This window comes from Haplochromis burtoni, unplaced genomic scaffold (genome assembly GCF_018398535.1).
Source record: "Haplochromis burtoni strain Fernald_Lab_line unplaced genomic scaffold, NCSU_Asbu1 Contig_88, whole genome shotgun sequence".
In the NCBI taxonomy this organism is placed as follows: domain Eukaryota; kingdom Metazoa; phylum Chordata; class Actinopteri; order Cichliformes; family Cichlidae; genus Haplochromis; species Haplochromis burtoni.
In genome coordinates this window covers 787,879-815,809 of record NW_024582449.1, presented here as the reverse complement: position 1 = coordinate 815,809, position 27,931 = coordinate 787,879, and the positions used below count along the sequence as shown (strand labels likewise).

Here is a 27,931-nt window from a genome sequence, read left to right as displayed (position 1 = left end):
ACACACACAAACACACATCATCGTCATTCTTACTATCTCCCTCACTCTGTCTACCTCCCTGTCTGCTTTGGTGGATGTGTCAGACGAGTGATTAATTCTCCACAGGAGAGGAGGGGAATGAAAGAGCATAGAACACAAGAGGTGACTTGATAAATCAGCTCTTTATTCATTCATAGGTAAATAAAAAACACAACTTGGGTCAGAAATACATAGATTTACCCCTTGACTTGCACAGATGCTGTGCATTAATACCTTCCTGGCTTCAGTGTAATACAATCATTTATAAACTGCCTCTAGATGTACACCCCTGGAATTCATTCTTATTTCTGCAGCAGTTGTACGCTTAGAATTTGCCATGCATCTGAATTTCCTGCATACGGTTTAAGAGTAATAAGTACTAAGATACATTTATAAACGTATATGATTTGGTAGATGGCCAAAGAGCTTTAACAAAGATCCTAGTCAAATATAATTTGTAAAAAGCTGATAGATATCTTTCAAGATATACTCAGAATAGCAGGAGCATTAGTACAACACATTTGTCTTTCGTGTGCTGTATTTCCAGTTGCACAGTTCTTTATCAGCACTAACACAGACATTCATTTCTGACAAAGCCTGCCGATGACATCTACTCATGATGAAAAAGAAACTTTATATTTTAGAAATTGCCATTGCTCGCACAGCCCCGAGTCCCAGCCGCACAAGCGTTTACACTCTTTCCAACCTGAAAGCCCCATTTTTACAACCACTATCAACACTGCGATTATTATTCATCACTCTTTTGTTAACATTAACTTCTGCACTGTGACGAATGCACATTGTGAGGATTTCTTCATGTAAACGTTGTTCTAAATATGTTTAACAAGGTATGAAAAATGCAGCAATGTGAGAAAACCCCGAGCGGTTTGGGAGTTTCCTTTCGAACAATGCTGATCTGTCTTTTTTCCCTCACTCGCTAGTTACATATAGTAACGTACCTGCATGCAAGTTTGCATATGAATTTTATGGCAACTTCACTTATATTGGCAAGATGGCCTAGTTTCCAGCATTAAGCAACAATGTTACCACGTTCATTTATTTAGTGAGCTCTGTCCTGATGAAAATGTATTGGCTTTGAGGTTCTGGATGTAGACAGAGGTAGTGAGTCGCTGTCAAAACAGGTTTTATTTTTTGTTTTTTTAATGACATCTGAAAGTTTGAGGAACTATATTAATACTTCTACTTATTATGTCACACTACACTGCTTCAGTCCCCCCCCACAGAATTTTAATTAAAATGTTTTGTTTTTTTTTCCTTTTTCTTAGAAATGGTTGTTTGGAGAGCTTTGTGGTGCAGGGCCGTCACAATGCTCATATTTTAGCTCGAGCTGGTTAAAGGCGTTCATCTTTGCGGGTGCAGAAAAAAAAAGTCATATGACTTCCTGTATGTGCTTCTTTTAGTGAGAAAGTGTGTGTGTGTGTCGAACACGGAGAGAGAGAGAGAGAGGGAGGGAGAGAGAGAGAGGGAGGGAGAGACAGCAGTTCTAACTAAATAAAAAGTAGAGTTTGTGCAATCAGCAGAATATATCCTCTTGGTCATTCCTGTGTGTGCGTTTGCGACTTTGCGTGTGTTTGTGTGTGTCTATAAATAGAGGTACATGTTCATGCTGATATGCATGTGTGACCTCTCCACTGCGAATACATTGTGTTTACAACTTGTATAGCAAGTTGCTAATGGTTGCTTGGTCAATGACCCCAAAACACAGCAACCTCCACCCTTCTACCCCACCTCCTCCTCCTGCTTACCAGTCCTTATCTGTGCTGCCACTGCCGCCCACTCGTTCTCATTCGCAACATGGGAGGTATGACCACGTTTGCAGAAACTGAAAGTGCCGTAGCGGCTTTAGGTAAACACATCGATTTCTACTTCATTACTTCAAGGGTGAGCAAGATGGCACTCCTGTGTGTCAGTTTTCTGAAGGATTTTATGCAGCATACTGAACTTCATTTTTTAACACTCAGTCACATTGTAAACCACGAAGATTCACTCAGGATATCACCTCAGGCTTTTAAAAGTCACGAGCAGTAAAATTTACATTTTGTCATGATCCTCAATAGATATTTTTCCAAATCAAGCTGAACTTAATGCTCATGCCCACTCACAAACTGACTGCCGCAGTTGCCTAAAACCACTGTTTCCATTCACTGCACTCTGCTGACATACAGCTGACAAGTTTATGAGTGAAAGGTGAACTTTAAATCATAGCTTGTCAAACAGAAGGTATGTTTTGTTTTGTTTTGTTTGTTTTTTCTGTCTTGCTTGTTTGTCTCATAGTTAGCACGCAATCTGACTTATGTCATACTATATGACAAATAAGACAAAAGTACAGTGACGTGCAAAAATCTTGAGCCAATACTGGTTTCTTTAGCAATAGCATTATGCAAACTCTGTTTCTTGCACTTTGTACTTCAATAAATTGCTCCACCTATTTCCCATTTTCCTAACAAACTATAAAGACATGCGAAGTGGATTAAAGCTTCTACACAGGGTTTTTGTTTTAGTTTCTTTGTTACTGTACTCTGTAAAACTGTAATTAGATCTGGGCAAAATTTGATTTTGTAGCTTCCCACTGATCACAATAGGGATCAGTGTTTGCATATTTATCATTAAAAAGCCATTTAGAAATAAAAATAAATAGAATAAGAGTAATTTGGGAGTGATTTAATGCTCATATTTCAGCATGTAATAGTTACAGATGAGTGCAAATCTAACTTTTGTCCTGTCTCCCACCCCTCACCACCAACCAGTCGCAACAGATGACTGCCTCTCTCTGAGCCTGTTCAAACTGAGTTTTTCTTTACCGCTTTCGCCAAGTGCTTGCTTATACGGGTCAGGGTTTTCTGTTATTATATATTATTATTATATACATTTTGTCATTACAACATAAAGTGCCTTGATGCATCTGTTGTTGGGATTCGGCCCTACATAAATAAAACTGAATTCAATTGAATAAAACTGATCAATAAATGCAGGCACTAATTCAGCCAGGGTTATGGACGAGCAGATAAACTGATGTATACCTGGCAAAACAAAACAATGAACGCAATGCTCTCATGCCAAATAGGCTCAAGTCAAACTAATCAAATGCTATGCAGTGAATCAAGCAACACTTCTGTCTGGACACTGAATACATGCTAAAATGTAAGCAGGAGGCTCACATGTTGCGTAGGCACGCTGAGTTGATAATATTATGCAGTTGTCTGGTGAGTCATTCACTTCGGCTTGGAAACAGACGTACACAAAAACGCCTGCGACAGAGAGACATTGACGTTAATCCAACTGAGCAAATATCCCTCCAAGTTCTCAATAAACATTTACCCCAAAATCACGAGCAGTGTCACTTGTCATCTCTAACTCCGCTCACGCCCGCCCCCCCCTCTTGTTCACTCTCTCCTGGGTTAGTTGCTACAGGGGGACATGGTGAGAACAGTGGGCCGTAGCGTTTCCCAGCCACAGCCCGAAAAGATTGCTGCAGAGCAAGGAGCCCACCTCTCGCCTCAGCACAACCGCACCACCCCCCACCTCCCCTTCCCCGGCCCCCAGTGATGTGGGAAAAGCCGGGGAGGGTGTCCCACTGAGTGTGCTCAGGCAGACGTCCCGGGCTTAAAACCTATCACTGGAGCCCTCTCAGCTGCAGCATCAAGCAGGCCAGGCTGTGCTCGTTACAGAAGGCTCACTTCATGATTGTTTTCTTTACCATGTTGTTTCACCGTGGCTCAGACCAAACACAAACTGCCACACAAGTTGCAGTGGGAATGAGTAAGGCTGCATTGCATCAGTGACTCGTGATTTTGTGTTACTACTTAAAAAGCTCTCCATACACTCTGCATCTGTTTGGCTTCAGAGTTGTTTTCCCGGGCCGGACCTGCAGTTTTTGAAACCCATATCGTTTCTTGCCTTCTTACCGCTTTTGTAACAAGCCACTGCTATAATCATTACTGTTAACAACCGCTTCAAGAGTAATGACTCTTCTCCAGCTGCGTGGCTAACATTTGAAAGTTACACAACCTCCATGGCAAGCGTGAGGGACTGCATGGTGGCTCGGTGAGTAATCTCGGGCTTGTTCCCTTGTAATGCTGACAAAGAGCAGGAGCGCCTGTGCAGTGTCAAATGCTATAACAAGCCAAACACACGCAAATGCTCACACAATGACGGATAAATCGACTTTGCATCAGCAGAGAGGATAAGAACGCCAAAACATGAGGAAAGAGAAAAAGAGATCATTGACCTTCATCTAGGCTTTGAAAGCATTATAATTTTAAGGCTTTTGCATGTTTTCACAAGAAATTCTTGCCATAGGAATGGGAATATTTTTCCACAGCTTGCACCTTCTGTGTCACAATGTGTTTATGAGAGTAGATCAAATCAAGAAGGGGAAAGGGCTTTTATTATTATTATTATTTGTGCAGATAATTAGGAATCAGACGTCATGATTGCTATATGTTCACATACAGACCCCCTCTCTCAGCTGAGAGAGGGGCACTGATTCACAGTCCATATGTGAGGGAGCAAATCCTTGTATGGGAAACTCTGTGACCTGAGGCGTGGCTTTCCCCTCCACGCCATGTGAAAAACTCCCCCTCCACACTCTCCACAGCTTTATGCTATCTTTGACTTTCATTGTCTCAGTGAAAGAGTGACCAGTTGGCACCAGATCGCCAAGTGTCTGCTTTACATTAGTTCTGAGTCACAAGGAGAGTCATGCTTGCGCTGTCAAAGAGAAGGATTCTTGGGAAAACAGTTTATTTACTCAGGTTTCTTGGATTTTTCGAGATACATGCAATGTCATAGCCTTGGGGGAAGCAGCGTAAGCAAGGATTGCCCCTTGTATCTGTGTGTGATTGCGAGTTGGGGCGTGGGGATTGGTTTGTGGTTATCTGAACAAGAGCTTTTTGGCACATTGTCATATGACTCTCACACACTGTGAGAAAGGGGAGGATGTGAGCACACCACCAGTATTATTGTTAAAAAAATAAGACTATTTTTGCAGACTTGCAGTAAACACATGATTATATAGCAACCACAGAGAGTTTTTTAGCATGTCCATGTATATACAGGCAAGATGTTGCTGACTGTGGGTTTCAAGGGTATTTGTAGTTCATTAAAAATGACTAATGTTCTTTGGTTACAGTTAAAGGAGAAATAGTCACGTATATTTATAACTGATGTCACTTACTGTACACCTGAAAACAAGGGAGTTAGTCATTGTTTTCCTTATATTTGTTTAGACTTTAATGTTGAAATTACGTTTCATTTTAAACTTTCACACATATTTTAAACTGTCACCATGACCCTGATAAAGACAAGGGGAAGAGAATGGATGGATGATTTTGCAGGTATTTGCTGACTTTTGGCGACACAACTAAAAATAAAGCTTGGAAGTTGAGAGGAGAATCATGGGACTTTGTCTACTCCTAAAAGTTCTCCTAAAACGTCTTCTAAAGCGGATAATCGACATGATGCATTTACTCCAACTGAGTTATAGAGATTTTATAATTGTTTTACTGGAACACGATCAGACAGTCTGCTTTGGCAAGATAGAAATAATTTAGCTTAGACATTATCGGCCCGGGAAAGTTGCTTTTTTCGGTTCAGCGAAGATCCAAGTTGCTAAATGTCTCTATTATTATAATTACATAAAGCATCGCAGACCAAACATCTACAGTAATGGCTCTCCGAGACTACTTGGCACAGTGGTGTTTTGAGCATGCTTTGTAGAACATGGTTACAGTAGCAATGCAAACAAAGAGGGTGGGGGTTTTTTGTTGTCGTTGTTTTTACCATATTCACAATCTTAGTTTAGCATGTTAGCATGCTAAAATTGCTAACTGCCATAAATTACAAAGTATAGCTGAGATTGATGCTATATAACATCAGGAAGGAATTTAGTGGGATCTTTAATGTTCTCATTAACTTCATTTTCTTTTAAATTCATTAACTAGGACCTGGCGTCCACATATGTGGACGTCACATTTTGGGTTGTCTAGACCAAAATACTAAATTTTGCTCTGCAAGGGCCTGATATCCACTTATGAGGAAATTATATATTGTTCTATCGAAATTTAAAACGAATATCCGGATACGTGGTTTTCATTTTCTCAGAAAAAAAAAATCAGGTTAAAAAAAAAAGATAATTCTTTGTTTTTAAATTCATCAGGTCCCAATCAGCCCAAATAGCAAAGAGAAATTAAAAATGCATGCCATGAAAGAGGTCGGGTCTTAGGAGGCTAATATATTTTCTGTTGACCAAATTATAGCTGACTGTATCAACATAATGCTGTGATGATCCATATACATACCTGATTAGGAGTCCTCTTCCTATGTAATAGTTACTTGTAGCTTTTTAGTGCTTGCACTCTTCCTCTGTTTAGTGCTGTTATAACACTGATACTTAAAAAAAAAACATATATTTAACTGTTATCAGAGCACAGATATTTGACACATGTTGTATATACTTGCTTTCACACAATTCTTGGGTGTTTCTGTCCTTTCACACAAAGCTCTAAACTCTCAAGAGCCAAAGGTTAAACAGTGTGCTTCAGTCATTTTTGTAGATGCATAAGGGTGTATGCTAAAATCGATCAGTTCTCTAGTTATTTTAACTTTTTTTTTGCTTTTCAGGCTGCTCAGTAAATAATATATTTGGATCATAATGCTATTATTCCCTCATTGTCATTCTTGCTTAATGCCAATCTAATTTATCTTTTCAGAAAAATCATATGCTGGGCTCATCCACACGAGACAGTTTCTCAGACCCGTTGTCCAGAAGGTAAGCCAAAACAGAGCCTGAGACATCTCATGAAACACGTCATATGCCAGTTCTCACTACAAACTGCAGATCAGCAGGTGCTGTGAAACTTGGTTTCTCCTTTATTCTTTACATATCACTTTGGTGTATTTACACTGACCATGTTTTTAAAGACAACCTCAAAATATCTCATTTAAACAGAAATGCTTTCACTGATTATTTACAGCTTACCATCAAATGAGCAGCTGAGTGCTAAACCAATAATTGCTTCTAATCAGCTGTCAATCCCCTTTACCTCCTTTAAAAGGAAGCTACGAAAAAAAAAGCTGGATAAAGAATAGATAAAAGACCCTCATGAAAACCATCAATTAGGAAGTAAATACATTTGTAAAAATCCACTAAACACTGATGTTATCAAACCTTTTCAACAGGAAATAAAGCACAAGAAATGCTACATTGGAGCATGGTGACTATGTATTGCTTGGCAACCTTTAAGAAATGGTTCAATTTTTGGTTCAGATTCTGCCTTCCCCTCGGTAAAGGGACCTCCGAGATGGAAAAGATTCTATTTGTGCAAATCATGTGTGCAAAGCCCAAATAAAGCATGAAAATTACACATCTTCACTTGATCAACCTGCTTTGTTTTTTGAAATGCAAAGGGAGGTTTCTGTGGGAATTGGTTTAAATTGAATTCAAAGTGTACACCTTTCCTTTCACGCTTCCTCAGCTTACCCTTAGCCATTTTTTCTTTTTTAATCCATTCTTCCGCCATCATCAGCCTCTCTTTCTTTCGGCATTCATCTGTGAAATGCCTGGCATGGGCAAAGGTAATTGGAAGTGACTTTTTTGTCATTCAAACTAAGGAGAGATTGACAGCAATATAAAGGCTCTGTTAAAAAAAATCATTGGTAATTGGTATGATTATACACTTCTGTAGAGCAAGAAGTCAGCAGAGATATGAATTCTCCTTTTCCACAATGCTTACTACTTTTGATTGGCATTTTCTTGTCTCCAAATGCTTTGCATTGCAGAATTATACATACGTTTATTAAGTCTCATGTAAACTTTCAAACCTCCACACTTAATCACCTGTAGTTTCATTTTAACACAGACATGTAACTCAATGTAACATGTTCCGAAGTATAAACCCAGTGTTATGTGTTGCAGGCAGGATATTTAAATGCTGTAACAGTCATATAAAGAGGCTATGAAATTAAGAAATTATGATTAAAAAATGTAATCTTTATGGAAACGATTACAAAAATACCAACAAAAGTTGCACACTTCAGATTTATTAGCTCAGTCTGACCCAGGATTACATTCAAAGACCAAGTAACTACTGCGTTGTAAATCAAGCTGTGCCCAGCAGGAGCAGGATCACAAAGTCAATAGCCTTCAGGGTCAAGGGTCATTGGGAGGAAGCTCAAAATCAGGCAGCTGCTAGTTATATCTTTATCTACACTAAATGACACAGTTGTTATACTAACAGTTGTTTACAATGTAATTTCAGACAATACCAAAAAGTAAATATAATGGCATTCAAGCATGTTTGAATCATCTTTCAATCTCAGTACTGTGTATTTCATCAAAGGTAACATATTTACCTGTTTAAAATGCTTAGATTTGTAGCTGGGCTGGCCTTTACAGTTTGCTCCAGCTGCTCCAAAAAACTGTCTGCAAGAACTCCTAAATTTCACTTGACCAGCCTTATAACTTCCAAGTTATTTCTCCCATGGTTGTATAGCCAAGGGGGCCAAAGCCTATTAAGTAGTTTGCTGGCAGAAATAACACAGGCAGCCTTACTAATGGGGAGGTATTGCTAAGAACTGAAGGAACTGCTGCTTACACTGTGTGTTTCTCTTTGGATACAGTGAATCACTATGGTTATTTCTGAATATCTGTGGAAAGTACCTGCTATAATAAGCAGGGTTTTCTGGAGTTTGTTGACTTGCAGTCAAAAGTGATACAATAGAAGCAACAGCAATGACCACACAGGAGGGCAGAGCTGTGACTCAAAGATAGAAAGTAAGAAGCAGTAGCAAAACACATAAAACTTGCGGTAGGAAGCTGAACTTTAGTACTAATCATGAAAAAGACAGGATGCTGTGCTGAGGACAGCAGTTGCAAGGATGTTCAACATGTGTTCGAGTGTGTACATTTTGAAAATGTTACCAATTTATACAATGTTTGCTCTCACTCAATTCATTGAGATCTATTTCATGAACAGAATAATGATGTATCATTGCTATCTATCAAATAACAGCATAAAATTGTCTTTGTAAAGATAGTAAAATACTATACTGGTATAATTAAATAAACTTGACCAAGAAGTATCTTTAATGTTTGCCAAAAACATAAAATTTCCTCTATGTTAACAAATAAGAATGCAGATGACTGAGAAGAGTGCGTATGTGTATGTGTCTGTGTATATATGTCCATGTGTGTGCACCCCAGACAGCAGGGAGAAAGAAAAGCGGCCTTTTTACTAACGTTGATTGGAAACAGATGTTGGCGAAAACCAAGACAGCAAAGAAAATGTTTCGGAAAATTCTCAGGGCTCAGCCTTCCCTTTCTGGGCCCTGGCCCAGGCAACCAATCATTGCAGAGCACCCTCTGGTCTTTGGGGTGAACTAAGCACTTCTATTGGATGAAGACGTGAACGTGGGCGTTGGGAGCAGATGTCCTGGGAAAGTTGCTGAATCCCACTCAACTCACAGTAAAAGAAAGCGAAAACATTTGCTTGGTTAACTGGACAGTGACCAAAGCATGTTTTAATCCAGATGAACTCTCAGTGCATGTACAAGCTGACAGTGAATACATTAGCACTGTGTTACAGATTTATACATTTGAAATATATTGCTTTTCAAGTTGTTATTCATTCAACTGCCTCACAAAAAGAAACTTTAGAAGAATAGTCTGTAAGAAAAATGTCTTTAGGACCTCTAATTCTTTTCTGTCATCTAGTCGGCTCAAATGAATGCGAATGAGAGTTTCCTCGCACTATCATCTCCCCATCCCTTCACACTTCTAAACCTTCAACTGCTCCTTTGCTCCTTTTCACCTCCTAACCTTCACCCTCCTGCATTCAACTTTTTCTATTCCATCTCTCATCTCTGTGTTCGTCTCTGCCCCCAGCCCCCTCTCACTCCATCTTCAGCACCCAGATTCAGTCACAGTCTAGTTCACATATGGCCTCACCTGCACACAAAGCTCCATCTCACTCTTTTATTGTGTCAGTCTATTGCCTATTCACAGCAACGGCACAGCACAAATCAATCATCTTTCCTAATGGAAAGTCCACATTAACATGAGAAGACACTCAATTTCCGTCTCAGAATGCCAGGTCGACTGGTACCTGAGCTCCGGTCGATGAAGATCCAGGGCCCTGCAGGCACTCTCATTTCGGGTGGGATAGCGAGGTGATGCCGTCAGGTCCAGGGGTGGCACCGGGAGTCAATGGTGTATTAACTGAGGATGTGACAATGGCAATAAAAATGCAAATTGCCATCCAAAGCAGGGGATGGCCTGGATCTGCCCTTCATAAGCCTGCATAATACAGTCAGCACACACCTGCTAAGACATGCGGTTCAACACGTCTCAAACATAACAATACAGTGAGTGAGAGGAAGGGAGCGTGTGCGTCTATCCTCGAGACCATAACACCGGTAACTAAAAGAGTTTTCTTATCACTGTCACTTCTCATTGATTTGTCTAGAAGTCCCCATTATGTACAATTTGTATTGGGTAAGAAAAAAAAAAAGTTAATATGCTATTGAACAGCACTGGTCTCTACAAACCTTTTACCATTCTTCAAGTTATTTTTTGTTCTCATGAAAACGACTTCAACATGGTTTAACACCTATTTGACATTTTGAAACCAACATGCTAGACAGCACTCGCCACAATCAAAATAACACCAAAAGAGGAAATGTTTTTTAAAAGACTGATGGGTGATATTTCTAGTAGCTCCAGAGACTTGGGCAGTTCATACCAGGGTGCAGTGAAGCTATTCTGGTGTTATTAGAAAATCTGTTGTATCCTCATTGTTGTTAACTTTGGGCAAATTAATCCATTATGTTTTGTCTGATATATTCCATACTAAGGTTAAAGGCCAAGTGTGTAGGATTCAGCATGATTTACTAGCAAAAACTGTATCTCTGAGTCCAGTTCATTACACACACCCTCAATCATGGGAAGACTCTGATCTGACAGTTGTCCAGATGATAGTTATCAACAGCCTCCACAAGAAGGTTAAGCCATAAAAATGATAGCTGAAAAGGCTGGCTGTTGGTAGAGTGCTGTACTGAAGTATATTAATGGAAAGTTTAGTGGACAGGAAAGTGTGGTAGCAAAAGGTACACATTGTCTCAAAAAGTTATTTCAAAAACTTGGGAGAGCTTCACAAAGAGTGCACTAAGCTGGTTTGAGTACATCAAGGCTACTCTTGCATTCCTAATGTTAAGCCACTCCTCAACCAAAGCCACGAGAAGTGTCTCTTTCCACATAAAGATAAAGTTTGCATTTCATCATTTGGAAATCAAGGCCATACAGTCTAGAAGAGGAGAGGAAAGTCACAGAATCTAAGGTGTTTGAAGTCCAGTGTGAAGTTTCTGCATTCTGTGGTGAATTGCATTGCAATGACCTGTGGTGTCAGTTTGCAGTGTTTTATCATGTCCAAAGTCAACATTGTCATCTACAAGTAGATTTTAGATTAACTCGTGCTTCCATCTGCTGACAAGCTTTACGGAGATGCAGATTTCCTTTTTTAGCATTGTTTTGTTAACCATGTTATTACTGTGTTTGACCCAACTAACCTGGCCTGAACTGTCAAGAGGAAGATGAAAGCCACTATGAAAGCAACTTCAGTAACACCTTAGCAGTAACACCTCCATAACACACCACACTGATGCAGTAATTTGTTGTAAAGGAGCATCAATAAATCAATGCATAAATCAACACACCTTTTCACAAGGTAAACATTTCTGTATAAAACTTTGTTGCTTGATCTTGGAAAATATTTGAGATATATGTATTAAAAAGAAACAATATCTTGAAGTGTAATTAAAAATCACCTTCAGTTTTCCATGATAGTCTATTTTAGTAGTCAGTAGTCTCTATGAAATGGCAAACCTCCATAATCATTTAGCAGGGTCTTTTTTAGACAATGGTTTTAAGTCTGTTTATGTTAGTGCCTGCATGCTATAGTAACACAAGACAACTTTGAAGGGCAATAGGACATGAATTTGTCCTCTGATAACAGTTTTTTTTTCTTCTTTTGGGCCATAAGGACCCACAGGGACACATTGGTTGTATTTCAAAGCTGCGTAATGGAACCACTGAGCTGTTGTCTCGTGCGTCACAGGGATTCTGTTTCAACGAAGAGGATATAATGTTGGGCAGTGAAGATAGATGTAGTTATGTTCTATCCACAGCAGAATTTTAGGTCATTAACATTAAAGATTGAGCTACAGAAGAAATTAAAAGTTGGAAAAGATTTTGGAGTTCAGTTTACAATAACAATCAGTTTAAGGCACTTTATATTTTGAGATAAAGACCCTTCAATAATATGTTGAGTGGCATATTATATATTCCATATTATATGACATATAATAACATGTAGACACACGCTTTGCCTTCCAGTGTTGGATTTATGGTTGTTCCTGTTCTACTGCTTTCTTCACAGTTCATTTAGATGTTCTAACTGTGTATTCATGTAGTCTAATACGAAAAACTGATAGAGTACAAATACTATAGCGTCACCACAACTTGTTCTAGTTCCATTCACAAACTCTGAGGAGTTTGACTAATTAAATGAGCCAAAGGGTGATTTACTTAATCTATTAAAAATTACTATGTTACTTAGGGACCAGACAACATTGCAACATCTGTCACATGCTTGTTATTTAGGATTTGTTTAAATTGATTCTGTAATCTGGCGCAGCAACTATTCTGCCTGTAATTACATTTAGATGCTATGCTGCTCCTTGATCCAAGGCAAAGGGCACATTGTGTGTATGTATTTAAATTTCCATGTATAAGTGTCACATATGTCTCTGCAACTAATCCTAAAATATTTTAGAAAATACTGAATATGGCTATTGATGAGTAAGTAAGCCCTTTAACTGTCTAATCTCTCACTGTTTTTTTGTGTGTGTGTGTGTGTGTGTGTGTGTGTGTGTGTGTGTGTGTGTGTGTGTGTGTGTGTGTGTGTGTCTTGCATTTAAATGTGTACTACTTTAAATCAAAAACAAATCTTGTAATTTAACCAGTTGGCATGTTACAGATTTTAGATAATACATACATTGCATTTGCATATATTGCAGTCATTATTATTCATACATTTGTAAATGTAATGATGAAGCAATAGCCTTCGTCTGAACACAAAATGGCTCGACAGTTAATTGCAAGTTACTTTAGAACCTCAAAAAATGGAGAAATGATCTAATATCCTTCCGAGACTGACAGGTGTTACACTTCTCACTTTGAAGACAGGTCGCCTCTTCCTTTTCTGTCTCAGTTTTCTGTTTCTCACCTTGAGACACTGCTTAAATCAGTGGAAGGTTTCTTTGAATAAGGCACAAAAGGGGAAAAAGAAGAGTACTGTGTCTGCGTGAGCCAGCTTTGTGTCTCTGGATGAGGAAGAGGTGGGTATGAATAGTATCATAATGATTTGGATTTCGTTCCAGGTCTCTTGGAACATGCACTGTCTGGTGAAGTATTTTAAAAAGCTGCCTCGTGAATGTGTCTGCTTTGGATCATCAGCTCAGTCAGAGAGAGGGAGGTGGAAGAAGAGAAGACCCACCTGCGTAACCTCAGCTTGTCCTCTGCCAAGAACACAAAACACTGATCCAAGAGAAGAATATGGGTCTAATTTTGTCAGAAGACAGCTCTATCATATCATGAATCTTATCACTTTACATATTTTTTTTTTACATGGCAGTCTATTGTAAGGAGTACAACTGTCAATATAAAATATACTTGTCTAAATAAATACATTTAAACTCCCTGAAATAATAAAAATAACATATCAAATTAAAAAAAAATACAAAAATATGTTTAATGATTATTTTTGTAACTTTAGCTTGTTATAGTGGAGCCAAACAGCTGTGGGCAGCAGGCAACAGCTTTGCATGTTTTTTATCTAGAGTGGAATTTATTAGAAGGGTTGAATGAGCCTCCGTGTGTTGGTTTCATTTTTATGTCACCTCATCAGTGTGCACGAAGCACAATTGTTAAAACTCAGACACACTATGGACGGAATGTATTTCAAAGGGAAACGATACGCCTCCTTTGAAGCACCACAGCAATATGTACAAAGGATGAATGTGTTTGACAAATTTGTACCACTATGACCTTGAGGTTATTACAGAATCAGGTCTTTACTCAAACAATTTTTCGGCGCATCTTTTTTGTTTGTCTTCATTAGTAAATCAAAACTATACGTTAATAAACACATCAGGCATATGCTTTTTGGAGACTTTATTCGATACCCCCATTTGCCTTCAGAACTGGCTGAACTCTTCATGGCATAGATTCAACATAGTGCTGGAGACATCCCTCAGAGACTTTGGTCCATATTGATATGATAGCATCACACAGCTGTGGATTTGTTGGCTGCACATCCATGATGTGCATCCCTTGTTCTACTACATCCCAGAGGTGCTCTACTGGATTGATTGGATGATTGTGTTGGCCATTTGAATGCAGTGAACTCACTGTCATCTTAAAAGAAAGCAGTTTGAGATTATTTAAGCTTTGTGAGATACCATGAAGCAGCCAGCAGAAAATGAGCAAAATGTGGTCATAAAGGGATAGATATGCTCAGCAGCAACACTCAGGTAGGTTGAGGTGTTTAAATAATGCTCAGCTGGTGCCTAAAGTGTGCCAGGAAAATATCCCCCATACCATTACACTGCCAGCACCCTGAACATTTGAGGTGAGATTGATCCACATTATTATGCTGTTAATGCCAAGTTGTGATGCTACCATAGAAATGTCGCAGCAGGAATAAATTCATCAGAACAGCCGACGATTTCCAGTCTTCCACTGTGTGCTATTTTATTGAGCTTATGTGAGTTGTAACCTTAGTTTCTTGTTCTTATTTGACACAAGTGGCACCCAGTGTGGTCTTCTGCTGCTCTAGCTCATATGCTTCAAGTTACAGTATATTATGCATTGAAAGATATTCTTCTGCATGCCTTGGTTATAAACAGTGGTTATTTGATGCTTTCTGAACAATTTGAAGGATTCATTTTCACCGTTCTGTAGAAAAACCCTGAGATGGTGGTGCAGGGAAAACCCCAGCAGATCAGCATTTTCTGAAAACTTAGACCAGTCCGCCTGTTACATGTTTCATTCAAAGTCACTTAAATCACCTTTCTTCTCCATTCTGATGCTCAGTTGGAACTTCAGCAGGTCAACTTGACCATTTCTACACGCCTAAATACACTGAGTTGCTGCAATGTGATTGGTTAATTAGATGTTCACTTTAACAAGCAGTTCAATAATTGTACCTGATAAAGTGTGTGGGGTATGTACTTTGACATGATTAATAGTTTCTCTTAATTTCACTTCATATTTTACAAAGTGATCTGCAGATGAGTGAAAACTCTAAACTAGGGCTGTTATTTTACTGCCCAGTTATTGTGCAGTATTATCACAGTGACAATAGCACAATATCTGGAAATGCAAACAGCAATATTAATAACACTATGATTCAATTTCATCATTTAGTTGTTGTTTGCTGTTCAAGAACAGTATTGAAGCCAAAGTATGAATATAGGGAGCTGTAAAGAGACTCTGCAAATCAAAGCACGTTACTTATATACATACAATATTTCCATATATTTTATTTTCAATAATGGCATGTAATCCCTACATTTCCCATCCATACTCTCATTGAACTGTGACCAAAATCTATATTTAAACTATATAGAAAAGTGAAGGAAATCACTAGGTAGGCAGATGGTTAACCTTTCATGTGAACTTTCACAATAAAAACACCACACGCAGTGATAAAATCTTTCTTCACATATATTTTATAACATTTTGAAGTACATTAAGTACATTTTGGAAATAGAAGCTACAGTTTATAAAACCTTTCCAGCAGAAATCATTGATGGGCCAGCATCAGCCTTTTTACCTCTAGCAGACAGGTCTATTTTCTATATAAAAAATGAATTCAAAAACAAAAACAAAAAGAAATTAGCTACATTATTTTGTCCTGCGCTACCTTTAAATTCCCATGAAAGCACCAGCTGTCTGCATCTCGTCTTTTATAAAATATAAATTATTGAAAAATATTCAAATGCTTGTGAACTAAATACAATAAAAATGATCTCATAACAAAAATACAAAGACACTATAAAATATACAAAAAAACAACATCCAAAATAACAAGTTTTCCTTCTGAATCCATTCCGAGATATGCATATGCCACAAAATATTGTTAGGTGTACACTTGCCTGACTAGGTTTCATTAATACATAAGACCTGCAGTAGACTGTAGACTCTGACATTTAACAACAGTATAATTTCCTGACAAAGTAAATGTCAAAATATTAACATTTTAGGTAACAGAAATGTTTTCTCCGAGCACATTGATCTTATGAAGCCAACCATACTAACATTATGACGTTTGTGTTGGGAGGAAAAAAGAAAACATTTTTTTAATACAAACAGATAAAAAATAAGTCTTTTAAGCTCACTTTAATACAGAACACTGACATCAGAAAAATACCTGAACAATACCAAAGAAAAAAGAAAAAAAAGAGAGAAAGAAGATTTTCAAAACACTGGTGTGAACATATGCAATAAAGGAATGAACATACAGTGCAGCTTATTCCTGAACCAACTGTTTAACTTCCAATTCTTTATCTTGGATAAGGAAACACTAAGCCAGTGCTGAATAACAATGGACAAGCTTGTTACCAGTTACACAGTATGAACGTATACATCATCTCTTACCTAAACTCAGCCGGTATCCAAAATCAAAAATGAAAAAAAAAAAAACATCAGCAAAGACGTTACTCTTTGTCCTTAAGCTGTGTGCTTTCTGACATATTAACAAAAGATAAAAGACGACATTTCACGAATACGTGAGAGGTTTCTGGTCCCCATCTCCTAACGTTGTGGGTGCACCGTGGCCGAAGACCTCACATGGGCTTTGGTTATTATTCCTGCTTTGTCTTTTGCTTATTTGTGTAATCTGGGTCTCAGTAAAGCATTATGAAACAGAATCTGTACAAATAGACATCTCAGAAGCTATTTTCATCCATATGGGTAACTTTCAGCTACTGTAAACAATAACATTGTATTCTAATATAATACTCAACTTTGGCATTTCCCATAAGGCTAGTGTACAGCCACTGTTCCCACTGTTTGGGAGGAAACTGTTGCCAATTTGCTTGTAACCAGTCATTCATTTCTGAACTGAATGTAGATAAGTTGCAAAAGAATGTAAAATTCAAATGGAAGCTTCTGCCATCCGTCCTATATTTCTCAAGCAAGTTAACTTGCATCACTTGTATCAACCTGTCTTCATCAGACATCACGAGAGAGCACCTACATTATCCACATCACCCATCACTCATCTATCCTCTAAAGTTTCAGATTCTCTATAGTCAACATTTATAGTCAGTTTTCCTATTACCTGACCTGCTTTCCTACACTTTACCTTCACACTATACTACCCTTCCTTATGGCCAAAACGTACAACACATTTGAAAGAGAATTATGCAAGATAACATGAGCAAACCAACTTGCAATTTTACTCTCTAGGCAATTAATATGAAAACGTGTCTAAAAGTAAGCTTACATGGGCAGTGAAATGAAATTATGCATTTAATCTGCACATGAAACAGCTCCTCTTACTCCTGAATTTCCCCATATAAGATTGTCTACAGTTTGCTAATACTGGTGGTATATGCAAAAAAAAAAAAAAAAAATGCACGACTTTCAGTCACAATATGCGTCTAACGAGGTGGCAAACATGTACATAAAGGTGAACGTGTCAGTTTCAAAAGCAACGGCTACTTTCAGTTGTCTTTCAGACACTCTTGCTATGAGTAACCTCACCAGGTCTTCACACTCTACAAAGCAAGGGGCCAGTGTCTATAGTGTTGTCTGATAACGCATCAGCACATTTCAGTTGAAAGTTCCTTGAGAACAGACGAGTAAAACTTGGCATCTAATGTTTGGTTCCACTGTAATACCGTCACTGAGAACAATGTGAAAAAATACCCTTCACAACACTTATCCAGAAGATGTACAGCGACTGTTTTGAGAAATCGGCATTAGTACGGTGGCACAAGCATAAACAGCAATTTATACCAGACACTTTTTTTTTTCCTTTTGTTTTTTTTTTTGGTCCTAGCTGAAAAAAAGTCAGTCACTGCCAAAGGGAAAAACAGTAAGCATGTATGCAAGTATGAGATTATACCTTCCTCAGTTCAGTTCAGGTTTTTTTGGCAACCATTTTCTTAGCAGGAACTTTCCGCTTCGTTTAGCCCAACATTTTTATTGTCTCTCTCTCTCAGTTCTCCCCCACTTTGCTACTTAGTCAGAACAGAACCTGAAATCTACCCGGTAACGCTTTGTCTGCTTTGAGCTGCTAAATGACACCAGTATAAGTCACTCATACACACATACACACATGCGTGCACACACACGCACCTCAAATGCAACAGGGTAAGAATACAGGTTTTAGGCTTCTGCCTTCGGTTTTAAAATTATGGTCTGAGAGACAGGAGCTCAAAGATGACAAAGACCACAGTTATTCGTTTAAAAAAAACAGCAAAAAAACCCCAAAAACCAAAACAAAACATTTTTGGTCCCCAAAATAATTGGTTTACCAATTCTATTAAACAGTTAAGACCACTTTATGAGCCTCAGTCCAAGTGGCTCCTTAACTTTTTGTCTTCACTTCCTTTTTTTTCTTTCATATCTGATTCACTCGTCCGTATCAGGCTTTACATCCAACATTGCATGCAGCTCCTCGGGAGTGTACCCCAGCAGGCTTTTCAAGTCACAGACAAAGCGGTAGACATAGCGTTTCCCAGATGTCTTGTGGATGATATTCTTGTCATAGTAGTAACGCAGGCCACGGCTCAGCTTCTCATAATTCATCTTAGGCTTGTTTTTTCTTTTGCCCCACCTTCGAGCAACCTGAAAAAGCACAGTGTACAAGCCTGTCAAGATGTGCCAGAAACATTAGAATACATACTTTTGTTGAAACTTGCAATTAATTGAGCTACATGGAACAAGCAGCCATCTTGTTCATCTGGCTAACTACTTAAGACCTCCCAGCACGTGTGCTAGATGACCAGTGGGGTCGCAACCTCTCACCTCATCTGGGTCAGAAAGCTTGAACTCCCAGCCGTCGCCTGTCCAGCTGATGAAGGACTGGCAAGACTTGTCGGTCAGTAGCTCCAGAAGAAACTGCCACAGCTGGATGGGGCCACTGCCTGCAGAGCAGATGGGGGTGGAGGGGGAGAAGGTGTTCGTTTAAGAAGAAGAGCTTTACACACTGAGAGGACACATTGTTGTTTGTGCAGATGCCAGTTGCTGTGGGGATTGATTGAGGTGAGGCTAAGTTCAGAGCAAAAGATCTCCTGTTGTTGGAAAATGCTCCCAAGTCCCATAGTCTGCTTAACATTTTATCGAACTAAACTAGTATATTTCACATAACAATACGCCGAATCTAGGAGATATATTCCCATCAGTCCATGTGCTATGCAGAATGCGTTGAGGAACAGCACTGTCTGTACAATGTCCTGTCTGTGATAAAAGTCACGGCCAGAAGAAGCACGACACTAAGTACTTATGCTATATATGAAAAGTGTTACATATTCATGCAAATTATTCACTTAATTTGAAAAGAGGAACAAAGTAAAGCTTCTAATCTGGGTCAGACTGAAGTACAGCAGTGGAACTAAATGTCGTCCCAAGCACAGAAGTCCCATTCATCATGTATTCCCTTGTCTGCCAGTTGCCCTGTGCAGTATGTGAATTTAGAGTGAGAGGCTGTGTCTGCAAGAGTTCCACACTGATGAAATCACTATTTTAAAAATAAGAAGGGCTGCATTTAGGCTTCAGCAGCACATCTACTGTACTTGAATAGTCTGTTTTAAGAAAGAGAGCAGTTGCCAAGTTCAATGCAAAGTTAAGAGGGTGCATTTTTCCAAGAGTAACATTAAATGAATAAACTAGTAAAACATCATTTCAATGTCAGAGCAAAAAGTTTATTAGAGTTCATGGAAAAAAAAAGGAGGGAAAGCAGAACAAAGGCGATAAAAAAAAAAAGCCTGGTTTTGTCTCTGAACTAGATTCACTGCAGTGCACTTTGATCGTGTGGTTTTTTTTTTTGTTTTTTTTTTTTTTTCAGCATACACACGAACCCACCCACTTTTGAGGCTTGCGTGTTGAAATCACACCTGCCAGTGCAGCACACCGCCTAAGCAAAACTGGAGCTAAGCAAAAGTCACCTCTCTCGAGTGCCTCAGAAAACCAAACGTAGCCTTTTTGTAACAAAAACAAAAGCGTTCAGGGAAACAGACGTGTGGGTTGAACAACTCGAAATTTAGAGCCCTCTAAGGCCTCGCAGGGACTGAAGAAGAAGGTGCATGACAGCAGCCATTCCGAGTTTGGAAAATAAGTGGCTCCGCAACATCGGGTGTCACTCATACAGAAAGCTTTGACTCGTGTTCCTGCTGCAGTAACTGTGAGCCCACATAAGGGTAATACCAGAACCTCGTGCTTTTACGCCACAATGTAGGCAACCCTTTTTAAAATATGTTAAAATCTTTTCACAATGGGCCTCACTGAACAAGCATAAGGTTGGGGCTCATCTTCATAACGTTAAGTATTGAATTCATGGCAATATGAGTCTAAAACCTATATCGCTATTTAAAGGATGATAATTCAAAGGTGTGGATAAAATTTTTTAAAGGCGAGACCAGCTAATATTGACTGGCAAATTACTATTTTTTACAACGTTGCAATGCAAAAGCCCTCTGTGTGTACGAGCAAATACATGCAATAGTGAGACAGAGAGCGAAATATCATGAGCCAAAATGAGAGTTCGCTATGTTGTAAGGTGGCCTGATGTTATTGCAGACAGAGGTGTAAATGATGAATTGTCGCAGGAAACCACGCAGATGGCAACTGGAGCCTTATCTCTCTGCAGCCTTATCAGGTCCCCTGTCCTCGTTACAAGTGTCACCTGTCACCCCGTGACTTAAACAGGAAGTCGAGCAAGAGCAAGCTGTCGAGCTGTCATAAACACTGTTTTGGAATTGTACAAGAGGTTGTTTCTTTATTTTGAGGGATTTCTTTTTTCCAGATAGAGGTCTCTTTCTCTCTCTTGCTCCCCCGATCCTTTTTTTTCTTCTTCTGTTTTTATTCACCCACCCACACATGCACATGGGCAAACACAAAAATGCTTCCATCTTTGAAAGACCACAACTCTCTTTGCACTACTCTTTAAAATAGCAGGGTCCAGAGCGGCAGTTAGAAATTTTTGGTTGTTGTTTTTTGTCTTAAAAACTGGAGTGTTGTGGCATTATTACCTTCATGGTTATAGTTTCATAGTCAAAACAAGTCTCTTCTCACATTAGGCCGAAAGCAGCTGCCATGCTTTCCTTACAAGTACACAATTTGGAGTTGAAACATGCAGTACATAAAAAGACAGATTATGAAACTATGACTCGTTTATAATATGTTTACGCCGTGACTGCTTGCAGCCAGTTTGCATTGCCTCTGCTGGTTTAGCGTGCAGGGAGAAAACAGATTTAGATCATTCTAGAGATGCTCTGTGCCTTGGTCTAATCCATTTGGTTATAAATTCATAACTATATCGTTCCAACATTTCATAAATGACTTATTGTTCTAAAAGTGGCTCTTGAACTAATGACCATACAGCTGACCAATTAACTTGTGCATACCAACTTTGGGGCACTCTGCAGAGATCTGATGTATGCATTGTTTGTGACGTTGGAAAATATGCTTGGATTTCCCCCTTTTTCCAATACTGGCAGTCTTACTGCCATGTGACTGTAATTTAAACAAGACCGAAAAAGTCCCAAACACTCTGTGAAGAGTCGATTCAGCGTCAGCGTTCAACTGTGTCAGTGTTCAGCTGTGTTTACAGTTCAGCTTTAAACTAGAATAACTTGAATTAAACCCCTTTGCAGGGATTTGACTTTTCTCTTCGTATGTTTGGCAATTGACATTAAAAGACAGCTAACTTGAGGCCAAAAAAACAGAGCTATTTATGTCATCTTTCTTGATTCATATTAACTTAAAAGTTGTATTTATGGCTCAGTGCTGATAAACGGTTAAGAAGTAGCAACAGCAGCAGTTGGGTTTCTTTTTTTTGCACCCTTTTGAAACCAAAAGTCATGCCAGATGCTAAAATAGTGCATTTGCTGAACAAGAGCCTTTAAAATATCTCTCCATCTTACTGAACTTGAAGAACATACATAAAGGAGCTTTTTCAGCATGCATGAGTGAGAAGATGCCTCATGAGATGAAGAGATAATTTTACTCTGCTCTGGTGTTATGTGCAGGGGCAGGCATAATTTCTAAGTTTCACGAGCGTTGCTAGGACGACCTGGAAAAAATAGGTTGAGATGCGGGCTGCCGATAAGAAGAAGGTAGATGAGAAGACAGAAAAGAAGAAGAGAAAAAAAAGCGAGAGAAAAAGAAGTGAAGTAAAAGGAGGCATGAGTAAAATCTGTTTTATTTCCTGTGATGTGCATAACTTGGGTTGCCTGGGTAAAAGGTGTGCTTTTTTTCCCTTCTTTGGTCTAAAAGTGTTGCATTCAGGCACCACAAGATTTGGCACTTTTGCAGAGCATCAACAAGTTTGTTACACCACATTATACACTGCATTTTGTGCCCTACAGAAGTGTTTATATTAAAATTATATTCACAGAAATCAGCAATCGGACTGGTTTTCCATAAACGTCTACCGTTTGCATGCACGCGATCAGAAAAAATACATATAGACCAATATTACTCTTTTACTGTAATGACTGCATATAAATATAAAGTGTGATTTCTAGACATCTTACCTGTGTATCCTGCCAGTGCTGCTGCTGGGATGACGGGTTTGTCCTTGCTGAGGTCTGAGCGCTCCCTCACATAGTCTTTAAAGGTGCCCTTGGGCTTGTGGCCATGCAAGGCAGCAGGGTAGTCTTCTGAGTCAAAGCTGTCATAAGACGGTACCCGCTGCAGGCTGCTAAATGAAGACTGACTGCTCCAGGACTGGGTCAGTCGGTCGCAGCTCTCATAGCTTTCAATGCTCTCAAACGAGTCCTGGCCACCAAGCTTACCTGGAAGGGAAAGGGCGGAAAAAAAATTTAAAAATTGGCAAGAAAGCCATTGTTATGTAGGTAGAAACTCTAAACTCACATTACTGTGATTTCAAACTCTGACGTTGTTTGTGGACAAGTTATATGATATTAAAATTTTAGCATTTAGGCCAGTTTGATGATGGCAAAAATCTTAAGATGATTCCCGTCAATGTTGCATTGATGTTGGCATTGCACATTAATGATTACTCAGTTTTATAGCATCATTCAATTTGTCACAGTCACACACAGGCTATGTTTTTTTAGTCATCCCAAGATGAACCAAGTCTACCACAGCCTGATGGAAAGTGACTTTGGACTTTCGGTAAGAGCCAAAGTTGAACCGATGGAAAAGAAATAAGTGCACTCGCTATATGACACAGATAGAGTCTATGACAAATCACTATTACGTCCAAAACTGTCGGATGGCGAAACTTGAACAATAGCAAATAACTCTGAATTAATTGCGAAAACCTTGCTGAGATTTGACAAAAGGGACATTAGCCACACCTTAGAAGTAAATTGTTTTGCTCCTCACTAAGCTATAGCTTATTGCTCTGTACAGTGCCATGTCCCTCCATTTCACACCTCATTTCACTTTCACAACCAGCATTTGGGTTTGATTTTAAATGGAAGACATTCACAGAAATTGCCCCACTATTTTTGGCCTTGATGACGATAAGAGGAGTCTTTCAGTGGTAAGCCATTAACAAATGACAGATAATGCCATGCCGCTATTGATGCTGAAATCTTCAACTGGTAAAATTGGAGCCACATGTGGATATCAATTGTGCTACAAGATACTTTCCCACGTCGGGAGAGCACAGTTCAATGCGCAAACACTTGGTATGTGTGATGCATGGGGATTGGATCTCAAGCCTTGCAGGCAAATGCTTAAAGCACTGGATGGAGGACTTGTATGGTTTACATGGCACTTGCTAATAATTTATACAGCTGGGGATTTGGGAGAAGAAAAACCCTAGCTTTATGGGTAACAGTCTAAATCATACCGCTAATTCCTCTGTAAACTATTGCTCGGAGAGAAAACAAGCTCGAGCATTCAGAAAAGCAAACAGTTTCATGAGAAAACCCCACGCTTGCTAACTGAGGATGACACCTCTATCTCCTTACCCAGAACCCTAAGGTTGCGCCGAAGAAAGGAGGCCAAGAAAAACAAGAAAGAGAAAAAAATACCTTTTTTTTTTAAGGTTACACCACTTGAACTGTTTTACATAAGGGACATGCGGCAAGAACAGAACACATTGTGGCTTTGGTTCGTGTATCGCTCTGACAAAAACAATAGAGTTTTTTTTTTTCCCAACCCAGTCAAGAGTGTACAAGTCTGGTTTGCTTGAACCACAAGCCAACCAGAAGGCCTGCTTTTCTTCTCTTCTAATACTTGCACACTGATGTGGCATGACAAGATTCTGGTAGCTTCAGCACAATCACACGCAGGCAGACACCCATAGAAACCTTCAACTTTTACATGCATTCAGACAAACTCAAGCAAGTGCATGTGGTAAGCAGGTAATTAGAGCAAACCTTCTGAGTAAAATGTAAATGCACCACATTTTCACTGCAAAGCTAGTCCCACATTCTTTAATGTCTCCTCAAATCTCAGCCACATACTTATGCATTGTACGATCGCTCACCTCTGCTGAGGCGTCCCACGCACATGTTGTCAGGTGACACCACCTCTTGCTTGACAGAAAAGTAGTCTCCTGGCATGCCGTTGAGGGCCGTGTCCCGGAGGATGACCGCAGCAGGGTATTCACTCTCGTATTTGAGGGTCAGCAGTTCTTCTGAGCTGATGGGATGAAGTGTCTGGTAGGACTCTGTGATGAAGCCGGGCTCTGAGTATTCAGAAGGAGGGACACACTGAGCGTGCTCAACACCATAGCCTGGAGCAAACAAAGGGAAATGAGTGTAGATAGAAAGCAGAGAAGGAAGGCAAGCAAGGAGCAACACAGAGGAGGAAGATCGATCTTAAAAGGAGTGGAGTCATTATCCCTCTTGTGCTGAGCCGCCACCGAAGTTCTCGGCACGTGAATAGTCCAAAAGAAAATATAGCCCTGAGCACACGGGAACAATCTTGTAGATTTTCAGCAAGACATATTGATTGGAGCTAAACTCAGCAAAAAATTCACAGTGATGCCACTGTACGTGTGGTCACTATTCATCTACAGCTGCAAAGATGTACTGAGGATCTATATCTAGGAAATAAATCCAAGAAAAAAAATGTGCGTGGGGGGATTATTTGCTAACGCTAACCTACTTGCCACACTGAACCACCTTATCTACTTCCTCTATTTGGATTCCCTTTCATATTTTAATATTTGTTTTCTTATGCTATTAGACTGACTGTGATGAATACTTACTGACAAAGTAGTCTGAGGTAAAGCGGGATTCCTGGAAGTTAGAGTTGAGTCCATTCATGGGGTAATGCTTTGTATCCTCTTCATGAAAAATAGATGGAGAATGAGAATCAGTGACCTCATCATTGATTTTATGTATCGTGTAACTGCATCCTGCTCTATCAAAAATTAATGACCTGAGCTAAATCGTGTCTTCCTGTTTGGCTCCTGTTACAAGAGCAAATACCAACAGTCCTAAACTGGAGTAAGCAGTGATGTCAGCCTGTGTGGTGAGAGCTTTCTTATTTGACTCGCATCACAAAACTGAGACTTTTAAATCTCTTAAACTCATCTGATAATCAGAGGATAACCATCTTACGCCGTTACCTTTTTGAAGCATTTCCAAATGCTCCCAAAGGATGTCGCCCACAAAGTCAGGCGCCAAGTCCAAGAATCGCTCCTTCCCCATCGCACACAGGCTGGCTCCGTTGATGCCAAACTTGTCAAAATCGACGTTCTTCAGACTGAATTCGTTCACGGTCCACGTTAGCCACTCGGCCACGTGCTTTTCTGTCCACAGTCTAGGATCTGCACAGGATTGCAAAGAGTGGCAGTTACTGTTAAACGTCGACAACACCATCCAGACACATTTACTCAAATATTCAGGTCAGCTTGTGAATGATACGACAGGACAGATTCTCATTTTTTGCAGTCTGAGCTGGAGCCAACTTTCACTTAATAACCAACAGCAAAGTGGGAAGCTGAAGTGACTGTAAACCACAGTTGTAATGAAAAGCTAAAAAAAAATCATAATTTGCAGATCCCATGGGTTGCTTTAATTGCTTCAGTTTTCAATGCCATCTCTTTACTGTCTGTCTCTGTGTCTCAATTCTTGGGATCTTGCAGTCAGTCAGTCTGCCTGGACTGAATATATATAATGCAATGCCATTTCTGGAACAACTGGGCGTTTCCTTTTCAGTCAGTCTTTCTAAGAGGTGCTTTCTCAGAATCCTCTGAAGAAAGCCGAAATGTGAAAGAACTGCAGATGTGTGCGCCTGATATGTGACACACTGAGGTATTCTTAGAGGGCTGGTGCTGCAATTTGAGTTTTCAAATGAAAACATTAACAGGAACTAATGACAGCAAAAAGCAGCTGGCAATCTTACCTTTGGGAATACCCAGTCGCTGCTGTTCCTTTGTGAAGCCACTAAAGGTAGCCTTCAAAGCCTGGGACATCATCTCTTTACTTCCTGGAGTTAGCAGGGGGACATCTCCACACTCGGGATCTGCAAATCACAAATCACAAAGAAGAATATTTATTTTGAGTAACACCAGCATCTGTTAGACTTGAAATCCAAATGACTAATATTACATGCTCCTTTCACTCCTATTGACAACTGAGGCTGCGGCAGTGCATCCTGTATTATATTTCATGCCGATAAAGCTCGCTGAATGGAAAATTTAATTGAGACAAAGAGGCGGCGGGAAGAGTCCTGTGAATGTGTGCTTCGGTTAGACATTGACACAGTTACGCGCGCGTGCATCCACGTCCACACAAACACACAAACAAAGCAAACATTTATATCTACCGTGATCAACAACATGGTTCAACAATTACATTCCGTCTAGACAGACACTGTCTCCATATCGGCTCCAATCTATCGAAACAAGGACTGTCACAGCTTTGGCTCGAACCTGTTTAAAAAGTAAGGGAGAGCCATGTCACTGTGTGTATACTGTGTTGGTAAACCCCACATTTATTATCTTCTACCTGTACATCCTGGGTGGGAGAATGGTCAGTGGCCAGTGCTGCCCATCAGCGACACTATGACCTCTGCTAGCCCTCCTACCACGTCGCCCCGACACAGTGGGCCTACTGTCACAGGACCCAGCACGGGGTCAAGCATTCTCACAGGTCAAGGGTCAAGGGATGAGGTGATGATGTCACCGCGGCTGCTGGCGAGTGACTTGGAAAGTCGGGGGTGGCCCGTCTCGAGGGGATTCAGTTACACACTAGGGTTACTGTTCTCTGCTCACAGCCAGTGGGCAACCAGTGGGACACAGAGCTCCCTTTGATGGCTTTAAACAGTGCCTGATGACTCGCACTCATCTAATTAGATTTACTGGGCTGCAGAAGTATGGCGATAAGGGGGCAAAACAGAGGATATGATGAGGAGGAGAGAAGGGGAAAGACCCTCTGGCCTCTAATATAAAAACAGACTAGTTAAAAAAACAAAACAAAAAAAAAAACCCCAGCAACCTAGGCTCAACAAATAACTTGTAAACAACCACAAAAAAAGAACCTAGAGTTTCAGTTAGGGCATATTTTATCGTTTAAATCTCCAAACCGTCCACACACATTTGCACAGCACACAATTACATCTGTTATTATCTGTTACTGTGCAGTAATGTCACTTTCTTGTGTAATCAACTTTTGG

At 39.7% G+C, this 27,931-nt stretch overlaps 1 protein-coding gene and 1 long non-coding RNA gene across 4 annotated transcripts in view; one reads left to right on the top strand and one right to left on the bottom strand.

Moving 5' to 3' along the window:
• Nucleotides 1–12,948, top strand: part of LOC102296797 — a 24,639-nt gene extending 11,691 nt beyond the window's left edge. Inside the window, exon 3 of the long non-coding RNA XR_006054590.1 lies at nucleotides 6,750–12,948. This is a non-coding gene — a long non-coding RNA (uncharacterized LOC102296797). The remainder of the gene's footprint in view (nucleotides 1–6,749) is intronic.
• A 2,854-nt stretch (nucleotides 12,949–15,802) lies between these two features.
• The window catches only part of ets1 (v-ets avian erythroblastosis virus E26 oncogene homolog 1), a 35,179-nt gene continuing 23,050 nt past the window's right edge, over nucleotides 15,803–27,931 (bottom strand). For 2 of the 3 annotated variants that reach the window (XM_005927296.2, XM_005927298.3), the window contains 7 exons: nucleotides 26,660–26,779; nucleotides 25,881–26,081; nucleotides 25,518–25,595; nucleotides 24,792–25,040; nucleotides 22,861–23,121; nucleotides 19,133–19,251; nucleotides 15,803–18,952 (listed from right to left, as the gene is read on the bottom strand). In XM_005927296.2, the coding sequence (XP_005927358.1) occupies nucleotides 18,737–18,952; nucleotides 19,133–19,251; nucleotides 22,861–23,121; nucleotides 24,792–25,040; nucleotides 25,518–25,595; nucleotides 25,881–26,081; nucleotides 26,660–26,779 (1,244 nt within the window). In that variant the 3' untranslated portion in view covers nucleotides 15,803–18,736. The remainder of the gene's footprint in view (nucleotides 18,953–19,132; nucleotides 19,252–22,860; nucleotides 23,122–24,791; nucleotides 25,041–25,517; nucleotides 25,596–25,880; nucleotides 26,082–26,659; nucleotides 26,780–27,931) is intronic. The other variant, XM_005927297.2, reaches the window with a different exon arrangement.